Genomic DNA, 12,233 nt, shown 5'->3' on the forward strand with positions numbered 1-12,233 from the left:
GATCAGATACCTAGGCTGTCCATTGTTCATTGGTAGACGGAAAAGAGAGCATTTTGTGGAGGTTTACAAGGGTGTTGTTAATAGGATTTTATCTTGGAAGCATCGTATTCTATCGCTGGGGGGAAGAGTTGTGCTACTGAAGCATGTTTTGTCTTCCATGCCCATTCACTTATTGGCGGCGGTGGTGCCACCCAAGGGGGTATTGCACGAGCTGGAACGGATCATGGCTACCTTCTTGTGGGGCTCGTCAGAGCTTGGCCTATGATTCCATGGGATGAAATGGGGGGACTTGTGTCGGCCTTACAGCGAAAGGGGGTTTAGGCCGCCGACGACTAACTGAGGTTTTCCAGGCCTTTTCCATGAAGTTGTGGTGGAGGTTTAGACAAAGCCGCTCGCTTTGGGCTTCCTTTATGGGGTCCAAATATTGTAGGGGACGGCACCCTTGCCTTACTGAGGAGAGACTAGAAGGCTCTTACACTTGGAGACGATTGTGTGAGGTCCAAGAGGTCATGGAGGAGAACATAGGCTAGATTGTGCGGGCGGGGTCGATGGATTTTTGGCACGATAACTGGATAGGGTCTGGTCCGTTGTGTCACCGGGTGGAGATTTTTCAGGATCAACAGGTGGTGGATTTTGTTTCTAGAGGGGATTGGGACATCCGTTCACTCTCGCAGGCGCTGCAGCCGGAGTTGGTGCGGCTCGTGATGGCTAGCAGGCCTCCGACGTGCCAGGGGGAGGACAGAATGGTATGGATGCAGACCCCCAATGGGGAGTTCTCGCTGGCCTTGGCTTTGGAGCTTGTCCGACCCCACTCTCATGGATCACTGGGCTCTACTTGTTTCTGGCACAGGTCCTTACCAATCACAATCTCGTTTTTCATGCTTCGCTTGCTGTTGGGTAGGCTGCCTCTCCTGGAGCAGCTGCACTACTTTGGTGTCCAAGGTCCTTCTAGGTATTGTTGTTGCTTCAATCTGTAGGAGGAACGCTTGAATCACCTCTTCTGCATAGGGGAAACTGCCCGGCAGGTATGGAGGGCGTTTGAGCTTCAAGAGGGAATGTCGTCACATATCTACACGGCCCGGCACATGGCAGTCTCGTGGTGGTTACGCCCCACGCCACAGCGGTACTTAGGCTTTGTTTATCAGATCCTTCCTTCTATCATCTGTTGGGAATTATGGCGGGCGCGAACTAGGGGGGTGATGCACGAGGGAAGGACAGCTGGGGGAGCGGTGGTGGCCCAAACCTTGTAGCGGATAAGGGAGTTGTTGTAGGTTCAGTTCCCATTGCTAGTATGGCCACACAGATCTTGGGAGAGCTTGCACGGCAAAAGACGTTGACTATCCTGCCTGTCAGATGGATGTCCCCGGGAGTAGGTTATAAGTTGAATACGGATGGTTGTGCGCTTGGGAATCGAGGGCGGAATGGAGGAGGAGGAGTGGTGCGGGATTCTCGAGAGGGTTTTCTTCTTGGGTTTGCATGGTTTCTAGGCGTCACCACGAGCCTCCATGCTAAATTGAAGGCTTTAGTATATGGGGTTAATCAATGCGTTGCTCGGGGGTATTTGGATCTGCACTTGGAGGTGGACTCGCTATCCCTGGTTCGAATCATTTCTGGGGATCATGCATGCCCCTGGCGGTTGCAGGTGGAGTTGGACGAGCTTATGCAACATCAGGGTCTGTTTCGATCCGTCAAGCATTGTTATAGAAAGGCAAACAAACCATCGGACAGGTTGGCTAAGTTGGGTGCGACGGAGGGCACTGACTCCGTGTTTGATTCCTTTGAAGCGCTTCCCCCTCTGGTTCGCGGGGATATATGACTGGATAGATTAGGGCTCCCTAGCTTTCGTAGGAGGGTTCGTTAGCTGTGCTTTCCTGCTGTATGTGACTTTCTTATGAATCAATAAACAAAAACATTTTCCCAAAAAAAAAAAACCTTGTGTCAACAAAAAATAAGTTTTTTTGGAATGAAAATTGTTGAGGGTACTTATACTCCTGAGTAGCATGTTGGTGACTCGATTTAGAATTTTCCTGAAGAAAATCTTTCACAAAAACAAGTTGAATAGTTCTTAGGAATTGTGAACTATGTTCGAGACTTCATTCTCCAAGTCTCAAAATTGATTCATCCTCTCACCAAATTGCTAAGGAAAAACCCACCTCCATGGGGAACTTCTCAAACTCAAGAATAAAAAGTTTGAAAAAGACCCTCACTAAACTTCCTACCCTTCACATCCCTTCAACTAAACACCTTGTGCTTCAAACTGATGCCAATGATAAGTTTGGGGTGTATTTCTTATTGAAAAAATTTCTCCTGAAAATAGAAGATGTTGTGGTTTTGCTAGTGGAAGGTTTAAACCCTCTGAAATGCAGTACCATTCTTCTTTCAAAGAAATTCTTGTTGTCAAGCATGGAATTGAGAAATTTGTTTTACCTTAGACCGTGCCATTTCAAAATTGAGATGGACGTGCCATTTCAAAATTGAGATGGACGTGCCATTTCAAAATTGAGATGGACATGTGTTGTTTTCAAAAAATGCTCAATTTCAAGCAAAAAATGATTCCGAATTCCCAATTACTCAGGTGGTCAAATTGGTTTTCATAGTTTTCTTGTAAGGACATAAAAATTTGTTTATATTTTCTTATAATTCTCTTTCATTTTGAATAAGTTAATTTATAATTTCTTTAATACTAATTTACTTCTCTTAATAGTTATAACAAATAATGGAGGCGAGAGTTTTACTTTTACTTTTATAGTTTGGTGCATGCTAGGTTTTATGGTGCATTGGAGTAGTGTGATCAATTGATGAGGTGTGTGCACTAAATTTGGTGGATAAGTGTGACTTCACGAAAAAAAAAATTCAAGGTGTTTTCGAAATGAATTTTTTTAAATTTTCTACTTTGAATGAATTGTATTTCTTAGGGATTGGAAAATGATTTATATATGATTTTATACCTTCTTGTTTCCGTCCAGTAATTTTAAAAACATTTGCAAGGGTTTAATTGAATTAGTCAAGCTTATTTGGATGTGCAAAATGAAGGGTTTATTATTGGCAAGATTTCAGAGATATTTTGAAGGGAAGGAATTACCAATTGACATTTGTCAAAATTCCATTCAAGGCTTGACCAACCCATTTTCTTTATAAACCAAAGAAGCTACCAATTTGTTCTATCTTCTTCCATTTTTCCTTCTTGGTGGCTGGATGATAGAGAGAGAAGAGGGAGGAAAAGCTTCATTTTCCAGCCATGATTTCTTGCTCAAACAAGAGAGGAAACATGATTGCTGTGACGCCCCGCAAGAATGAGGGTTCCATTTTATATATATGAGTGTGTGTTGTGTATATTAAGTGTAATTGTGTGAGGATGTAGGTCTCTTTGTCGGAAAAACGGATGAGCGTGTCACTTGAATTTGGAAAAAAGAAAATTTCTTGGAGGCAAAATTTTGTACCGAATCCGGCCGCATATACGGCCAGTTCTTGGCTGGATTGTTATTGGAATTTGAAAAAAAATAGATTCGCCATTGCCTTGAATCCGGGCGGATTGTGACGTGTCACAGTCGGCAGCCAAGTTTGACTGGCTGTTTTCCTTCATTCCTATCTTGTTTTGGCTGAATTTGGTCTTCATTTTTGCTCCTTCTTGGCCGGCCACTTTGAGAAGAAAAACCAAGAGAGTTTCCTCAACTTCAACTTCCATTTTTCTCAAATCTTGAGTTTTCACCGATGGTTTTGTAAAATACTCCATAAAAGTGACTTGCTAAGGAAGATTAAAGAAGGTGGTGGAGTGGTTTTGGCAAAGGAAGCTCTAAGTTACTATCTTTCTTGAGTTTTAAGGTAAGGTGCTAAGGAACTTCCTCTTTGTTCTTAATAATGGTAAAATAGTGGTTTCTAAAGGCTAAAATTGCTATTTTGTGGAAGATTGATAGTTGAAAGTAGAGTTTTACAAAATTTTAGATTTATTGGTGATTTTTCTGATTTTATATGATAATCATTGGTTGGCCATGGAATGATAGATAGATATGGTGTAAAATGAAGCTTGTGTATATTAGTTGTGATGGTTTGCGGAAAATTTTTGTTTGTAGGGTAAATTTCAGTTCTAGGGTTTCGAATTGGGGCTTTCTTGCGATTAGTATTGGAGCTATTAATTGGCTAAAGTGGAACGGTATTGTGGCCCTACTTAGGTGTGTTTTATAGTCTATGATTGTACGTGTACTTGTGATTGAATTGAGATGTGATTGGTAATGTATTATGGGAGGAAAAATAAGGAAATTAAGGGGAAGTGCTGTCCAATCGTTGAGAGCATTTGATTGCTTTGAGTGAGTGGACTCTTGGTAGAAATGAAGGGTTAGGACTCGAGCAATGCAATGAGTTATGATGGATGAGATTCATGAGCCGAGGTTGGTGAGTGATCCCCAAACTATTTCCAAAGTTACTTATGAACAGTTTCTGCACTGTTTACTCGCTTGCATATCATGAGCGCTTGCATGTGGACCATGACATATTTTGGCTCAAATGAGTACTTGGAATTCGTGTGCTTAGAACCAACGTCTCCACCCCTGATTATTTGGAGCAAATGGCTCCCTTGTACTGTTTGACTGACTGGATCCATTTGAGCGTTGGAGTTCTAAGTACGAGGATTTCACTGGCTCACAAGAGCAATAAACGTACATTTGATCATTGATTCATAATCTCATTTAAATGCATTATTGTGAAGCTTATTTGATTACTGATTTTATTGGACACTCGCTGAGCTTCTAGCTCACCCCAAAACGTAATTTTCTCCCCACAGGGCTCGAGGCAAAGGAAGTGCTTGTAGTACTTATTCATGTGACTGGAGGAAATATCTCCTGTACAGTTTGTTTTAGATTCATCTTGTGTAATATTTGGGATTGATATTGTAAGTGTAATCTGTTTGGGAACAGAGGACTTTTGTCTCATTCGGGGAATTGTACCACTATTTGAGATTGGAATGTATGTAAGTATACATGCTAAGCTTGGGAATTGTTATTTCGTTTATTATTGAGGGTTGTACTCTATGTTATTGGATGTGAGTGTTGTAATTTATTTGAGAACTGTAGTGAGTCCCGGCGAGAGTTGGGCAGGCGGTCCGCCGAACTCTTTGGTTCGCCTTAGGGGGAGGTGGGGCTGTCACAGTTGGTATCAGAGCTTAGGATTCAGATCTCTGTTGTGTATCCTAGGCTAAAGTTTAGGATGCCGGACTGTGGGACTGGTTTGAAAATGGTAAGCGTAAAATATGACTTGGTTGCTTCCAAGCGTACATCAACCGATTCTGGTATGAGCTTATGGCCTGAGTTGTACAGTTTCGTAGTTTTGGATTCTTGTGCTTGAGTACTCGATACTTTTCCTGAGGAAATGCTTGTGAATTTGGAAGGAACATGGTCTAGTATATGATGATGTGAATAGGAATCATAAGTGAATTTGAGATATGTTGTAATGGTACAGGTTGGAGCACAGGAGATTTCATATTGTACTCGAGACTTAACTGGATGACGAGCTTGGAATTATGAATGTTATCTAGAACTTTTCCAATAAGATTTTGGCTAGAGTTTTGATAGATTGTGGTGGTGGCCGGAATTATTGAAAAAACTTCTGGTTTTTGCATCCTTCTTCTAGTCTACTTGTTTGATTAAAGTTTGCACTACCCGATTTATAGTTGTTGAGATTTGAAATACTTGAACTGCCTGAGACCGACTAAGTTGAGCTCACATGAGGTTTGAACATGTTTAGGCGAGTGTGCTCTTACGTACACTTAATGGACCTGACTTGACTGAATATATGGTAACTCTTTTACGCATGAGCAAGTAGCTCGATTCGTATATGACCTATATGTGGACTTGAAGTCTGTGACTCCTTGAGAATGTGAATTGCTGGACATAGACTAGCCGAGTGAGTTCTTATTCGTACTCGTGCACCATGAACCTGAAGTATTTGGCTCTGCTTTTGAACTTATATGTTTGAACCCCGCTTTGACCTTGCTTTTGAACTTATTCATACCCGTGTGGTTGTAGACCGGCTACTACTCCTCTGTAGCGGTTGAACTAAACCTCTCTGGTGAGGCATTGCCTGTTGTGTTTTCAAAGCACCACCATTTTTCTGGCAAGGCATGCCGGTTGTGTTATCAAGCACCGCCAGGGATGAATTTCTTGAACTGAACCTCTCTGGCGAGGCATTGCCTGTTGTGTTTTCAAGCATCGCTGTTTTTCTGGCGAGACATGCCTGTTGTGTTATCAAGCACCACCAGGGATGAAATTTTTGAACTGAGCCTCTCTGGTGAGGCATTGCCTGATGTGTTATCAAGCACCGCCATTCTTTTGGCGAGGCATGCCTGTTGTGTTATCAAGCACCACCAGGGATGAAATTTTTGAACTAAGGCTCTCTGGTGAAATATAGGCATTGTGCTAACTTGTTGTGTTTTCAAGCACCACCAGGGACAACTTCTTGAACTGAGACTCGCTGGTGAAGTATAGCCGTTGTGCTAGCTTGTTGTGTTGTCCAGCACCGCCAGGGGTAAAATTTCCTACTTGAGAAATTTCCGACTTGAGGCAAAGCCATGTTCTGAATTTTTTGAATATCTGAGACTTTATTTTCAAATCAGGGCTAGCTGTTTGAATCGAGCCCTTTTGCATGTTTTTTTTTGTTACCTATTTAGCTATCTGTTGGCCGTTACGAAGTGATAAGTGGGATTGGAGTGATTCTTAGAACTTGACTGTTTTTCGAGAACTATTTGGATCTGGTTCGTACGAGTTGGAATGTCGAGGATGACATTCATTTAAGGGGGGAGTTTGTGACGCCCCGCAAGAATGAGGGTTCCATTTTATATATATGAGTGTGTGTTGTGTATATTAAGTGTAATTGTGTGAGGATGTAGGTCTCTTTGTTGGAAAAATGGATGAGCGTGTCGTTTGAATTTGGAAAAAAGAAAATTTCTTGAAGGCAAAATTTTGTACTGAATCCGGCCGCCAATCGGGCCAGTTCATGGCCGGATTGTTGGCCGGATTGTTATTGGAATTTGAAAAAAAATAGATTCGCCACTGTCTTGAATCCGGCCGAATTGTGATGTGTCACAGTCGGCAGCCAAGTTTGACTGGCTGTTTTCCTTCATTCTTATCTTGTTTTGGCTGAATTTGGTCTTCATTTTTGCTCCTTCTTGGCCGGCCACTTTGAGAAGAAAAACCAAGAGAGTTTCCTCAACTTCAACTTCCATTTTTCTCAAATCTTGAGTTTTCACTGATGGTTTTGTAAAATACTCCATAAAAGTGACTTGCTAAGGAAGATTAAAGAAGGTGGTGGAGTGGTTTTGGGAAAGGAAGCTCTAAGTTACATTCTTTCTGGAGTTTTACGGTAAGGTGCTAAGGAACTTCCTCTTTGTTCTTAATAATGGTAAAATAGTGGTTTCTAATGGCTAAAATTGCTATTTTGTGGAAGAGTGATAGTTGAAAGTAGAGTTTTGCAAAATTTTAGATTTATTGGTGATTTTTCTGATTTTATATGATAATCATTGGTTGGCCATGGAATGATAGATTGATATGGTGTAAAATGAAGCTTGTGTATATTAGTTGTGATGGTTTGCGGAAAATTTCTGTTTGTAGGGTAAATTTCAGTTCTAGGGTTTCGAATTGGGGCTTTCTTGTGATTAGTATTGGAGCTATTAATTGGCTAAAATGGAAGGGTAATGTGGCCCAACTTAGGTGTGTTTTATAGTCTATGATTGTTTGTGTACTTGTGATTGAATTGAGATGTGATTGGTAATGTATTGTATGAGGGAAAATAAGGAAATTAAGGGGAAGTGCTATCCAATCGTTGAGAGCATTTGATTGCTTTGAGTGAGTGGACTCTTGGTAGAAATGAAGGGTTTGGACTCAAGCAATGCAATGAGTTATGATGGATGAGATTCATGAGCCGTGGTTAATGAGTGATCCCCAAACTATTTCCAAAATTACTTATGAACTGTTTCCCGCACTGTTTACTCACTTGCATATCATGAGTGCTTGCATTTGGACCATGACATATTTTGGCTCAAATGAGTACTTGGAATTCGTGTGTTTAGAACCAACGTCTCCACCCCTGATTATTTGGAGCAAATGGCTCTCTTGTACTGTTTGACTGACTGGATCCATTTGAGCGTTGGAATTCTATGAACGAGGATTTCACTGGCTCACAAGAGCAATAAACGTACATTTGATCATTGATTCATAATCTCATTTAAATGCATTATTGTGAAACTTATTTGATTACTGATTTTATTGGACACTCGCTGAGATTCTAGCTCACCCCAAAACGTATTTTCTCCCCACAGGGCTCGAGGCAAAGGAAGTGCTTGTAGTACTTATTCATGTGACTGGATGAAATATCTCCTGTACAGTTTGTTTTAGATTCATCTTGTGTAATATTTGGGATTGATATTGTAAGTGTAATCTGTTTGGGAACAGAGGACTTTTGTCTCATTCGGGGAATTGTACCACTATTTGAGATTGGAATGTATGTAAGTATACATGCTAAGCTTGGGAATTGTTATTTCGTTTATTATTGAGGGTTGTACTCTATGTTATTGGATGTGAGTGTTGTAATTTATTTGAGAACTGTAGTGAGTCCCGGCGAGAGTTGGGCAGGCGGTCCGCCGAACTCTTTGGTTCGCCTTAGGGGGAGGTGGGGCTGTCACAGTTGGTATCAGAGCTTAGGATTCAGATCTCTGTTGTGTATCCTAGGCTAAAGTTTAGGATGCCGGACTGTGGGACTGGTTTGAAAATGGTAAGCGTAAAATATGACTTGGTTGCTTCCAAGCGTACATCAACCGATTCTGGTATGAGCTTATGGCCTGAGTTGTACAGTTTCGTAGTTTTGGATTCTTGTGCTTGAGTACTCGATACTTTTCCTGAGGAAATGCTTGTGAATTTGGAAGGAACATGGTCTAGTATATGTTGATGTGAATAGGAATCATAAGTGAATTTGAGATAAGTTGTAATGGTACAGGTTGGAGCACAGGAGATTTCATATTGTACTCGAGACTTAACTGGATGAGGAGCTTGGAATGATGAAGGCTATCTAGAACTTGTCCAATAAGATTTTGGCTAGGGTTTTGATAGATTGTAGTGGTGGCCGGAATTATTGAAAAAACTTCTGGTTTTTGCATCCTTCTTCTAGTCTACTTGTTTGATTAAAGTTTGCACTGCCCGATTTATAGGTGTTGAGATTTGAAATACTTGAATTGCCTGGGACCAACTAAGTTGAGCTCACATGAGGTTTGAACATGTTTAGGCGAGTGTGCTCTTACGTACACTTAATGGACCTGACTTGACTGAATATATGGTAACTCTTTTACGCATGAGCAAGTAGCTTGATTCGTATATGACCTCCATGTGGACTTGAAGTCTGTGATTCCTTGAGAATGTGAATTGCTGGACATAGGCTAGCCGAGTGAGTTCTTATTCGTACTAGTGCACCATGAACTTGAAGTATTTGGCTCTGCTTTTGAACTTATATGTTTGAACCATGCTTTGACCCTGCTTTTGAACTTATTCATACTCGTGTGGTTGTAGACCGGCTACTACTCCTCTGTAGCGGTTGAACTGAACCTCTCTGGTGAGGCATTGCCTGTTGTGTTTTCAAGCACCGCCATTTTTCTGGCAAGGCATGCCAGTTGTGTTATCAAGCACCGCTAGGGATGAATTTCTTGAACTGAACCTCTCTGGTGAGGCATTGCCTGTTGTGTTTTCAAGCACCGCTATTTTTCTGGTGAGGCATGCCTGTTGTGTTATCAAGCACCACCAGGGATGAAATTTTTGAACTGAGCCTCTCTGGTGAAGCATTGCCTGATGTGTTATCAAGCACCGCCATTCTTTTGGCGAGGCATGCCTGTTGTGTTATCAAGCACCACCAGGGATGAAATTTTTGAACTAAGGCTCTCTGGTGAAATATAGGAGTTGTGCTAACTTGTTGTGTTTTCAAGCACCACCAGGGACAACTTCTTGAACTGAGACTCACTGGTGAAGTATAGCCGTTGTGTTAGCTTGTTGTGTTGTCCAGCACCGCCAGGGGTAAAATTTCCTACCTGAGAAATTTTCGACTTGAGGCAAAGCCATGTTCTGAATTTTTGAATATCTGAGACTTTATTTTCAAGTCAGGGCTAGCTGTTTGAATCGAGCCCTTTTGCATATTTTTTTTTGTTACCTGTTTAGCTATCTGTTGGCCGTTACGAAGTGATAAGTGGGATTGGAGTGATTCTTAGTACTTGACTGATTTTCGAGAACTATTTGGATCTGGTTCGTACGAGTTGGAATGTCGAGGACGACATTCTTTAAAGGGGGGGAGTTTGTGACGCCCCGCAAGAATGAGTGTTCCATTTTATATATATGAGTGTGTGTTGTGTATATTAAGTGTAATTGTGTGAGGATGTAGGTCTCTTTGTTGGAAAAACGGATGAGCGTGTCGTTTGAATTTTGAAAAAAGAAATTTTTTTGGCGGCAAAATTTTGTACCGAATCCGGCCGCAAATCTAGACAGTTCTTGGCCGGATCGTTATTTGAATTTGAAAAAAAATAGATTCACCACTGTCTTGAATCCGGACGGATTTCCGGCCGGATTGTGATGTGTCACAGTCGGCAGCCAAGTTTGACTGGCTGTTTTCCTTCATTCTTATCTTGTTTTGGCTGAATTTGGTCTTCATTTTTGCTCCTTCTTGGCCGGCCACTTTGAGAGGAAAAACCAAGTGAGTTTCCTCAACTTGAACTTCCATTTTTCTCAAATCTTGAGTTTTCACCGACGATTTTGTAAAATACTCCATAAAAGTGACTTGCTAAGGAAGATTAAAGAAGGTGGTGGAGTGGTTTTGGCAAAGGAAGCTCTAAGTTACTATCTTTCTTGAGTTTTAAGGTAAGGTGCTGAGGAACTTCCTCTTTGTTCTTAATAATGGTAAAATAGTGGTTTCTAATGGCTAAAATTGCTATTTTGTGGAAGATTGATAGTTGAAAGTAGAGTTTTGCAAAATTTTAGATTTATTGGTGATTTTTCTGATTTTATATGATAATCATTGGTTGGCCATGGAATGATAGATTGATATGGTGTAAAATGAAGCTTGTGTATATTAGTTGTGATGGTTTGCGGAAAATTTCTGTTTGTAGGGTAAATTTCAGTTCTAGGGTTTCGAATTGGGGCTTTCTTGTGATTAGTATTAGAGCTATTAATTGGCTAAAGTGGAAGGGTATTGTGGCCCTACTTAGGTGTGTTTTATAGTCTATGATTGTATGTGTACTTGTGATTGAATTGAGATGTGATTGGTAATGTATTGTAGGAGGGAAAATAAAGAAATTAAGGGGAAGTGCTGTCCAATCGTTGAGAGCATTTGATTGCTTTGAGTGAGTGGACTCTTGGTAGAAATGAAGGGTTCAGACTTGAGCAATGCAATGAGTTATGATGGATGAGATTCATGAGCCGTGGTTGGTGAGTGATCCCCAAACTATTTCCAAAGTTACTTATGAATTGTTTCTGCACTGTTTACTCGCTTGCATATCATGAGTGCTTGCATGTGGACCATGACATATTTTGGCTCAAATGAGTACTTGGAATTCGTGTGCTTAGAACCAACGTCTCCACCCCTGATTATTTCGAGCAAATGGCTCCCTTGTGCTGTTTGACTGACTGGATCCGTTTGAGAGTTGGAGTTCTAAGTACGAGGATTTCACTGGCTCACAAGAGCAATAAACATACATTTAATCATTGATTCATAATCTCATTTAAATGCATTATTGTGAAGCTTAATTTATTACTGATTTTATTGGACACTCGCTGAGCTTCTAGCTCACCCCAAACTGTATTTTTGTCCCCACAGGGCTCGAGGCAAAAGAAGTGCTTGTAGTACTTATTCATGTGACAGTTTGTTTTAGATTCATGTTGTGTAATATTTGGGATTGGTATTGTAAGTGTAATCTGTTTGGGAACTGAGGACTTTTGTCTCATTCGGGGAATTGTACCACTATTTGAGATTGGAATGTATGTAAGTATACGTGCTAAGCTTGGGAATTGTTATTTCGTTTATTATTGAGAATTATATTTTATGTTATTGGATGTGAGTGTTGTAATTTATTTGAGAACTGTAGTGAGTCCCGACGAGAGCTGGGCAGGCGGTCCGCCGAACCCTTTGGTTCGCCTTAGGGGGAGGTGGGGCTGTCACATTTGCTCCATAAACTCTTGAATCAAGCTTGGAGAGGAGCCTTGGAGGAAGAATTTTCT

General features: G+C 41.1%; 1 protein-coding gene across 1 annotated transcript; it reads left to right on the forward strand.

Moving 5' to 3' along the window:
- Positions 1–548: 548 nt before the first annotated feature.
- Positions 549–1,816, forward strand: LOC113782393. Its single transcript, XM_027328285.1, has 3 exons — positions 549–746; positions 978–1,025; positions 1,193–1,816. Exons 1-3 carry the CDS (start codon positions 549–551, stop codon positions 1,814–1,816), a joined length of 870 nt encoding a protein of 289 aa, XP_027184086.1.
- The last annotated feature ends 10,417 nt before the right edge of the window (positions 1,817–12,233 follow it).

The sequence above is a fragment of the Coffea eugenioides genome, chromosome 9 (genome assembly GCF_003713205.1).
Source record: "Coffea eugenioides isolate CCC68of chromosome 9, Ceug_1.0, whole genome shotgun sequence".
Taxonomy (NCBI): Eukaryota; Viridiplantae; Streptophyta; class Magnoliopsida; order Gentianales; family Rubiaceae; genus Coffea; species Coffea eugenioides.

Excerpts from the sequence above, each read along its gene's own strand:
- LOC113782393 (XM_027328285.1), top strand. The coding sequence starts at position 549 with ATGGATTTTTGGCACGATAACTGGATAGGGTCTGGTCCGTTGTGTCAC. Across the intron at positions 747-977 it reads GCCAGGGGGAGGACAGAATG|GAGGAACGCTTGAATCACCT; the intron begins GTATGGATGCAG and ends TTCAATCTGTAG. Across the intron at positions 1,026-1,192 it reads TAGGGGAAACTGCCCGGCAG|GGGGGTGATGCACGAGGGAA; the intron begins GTATGGAGGGCG and ends GGCGCGAACTAG.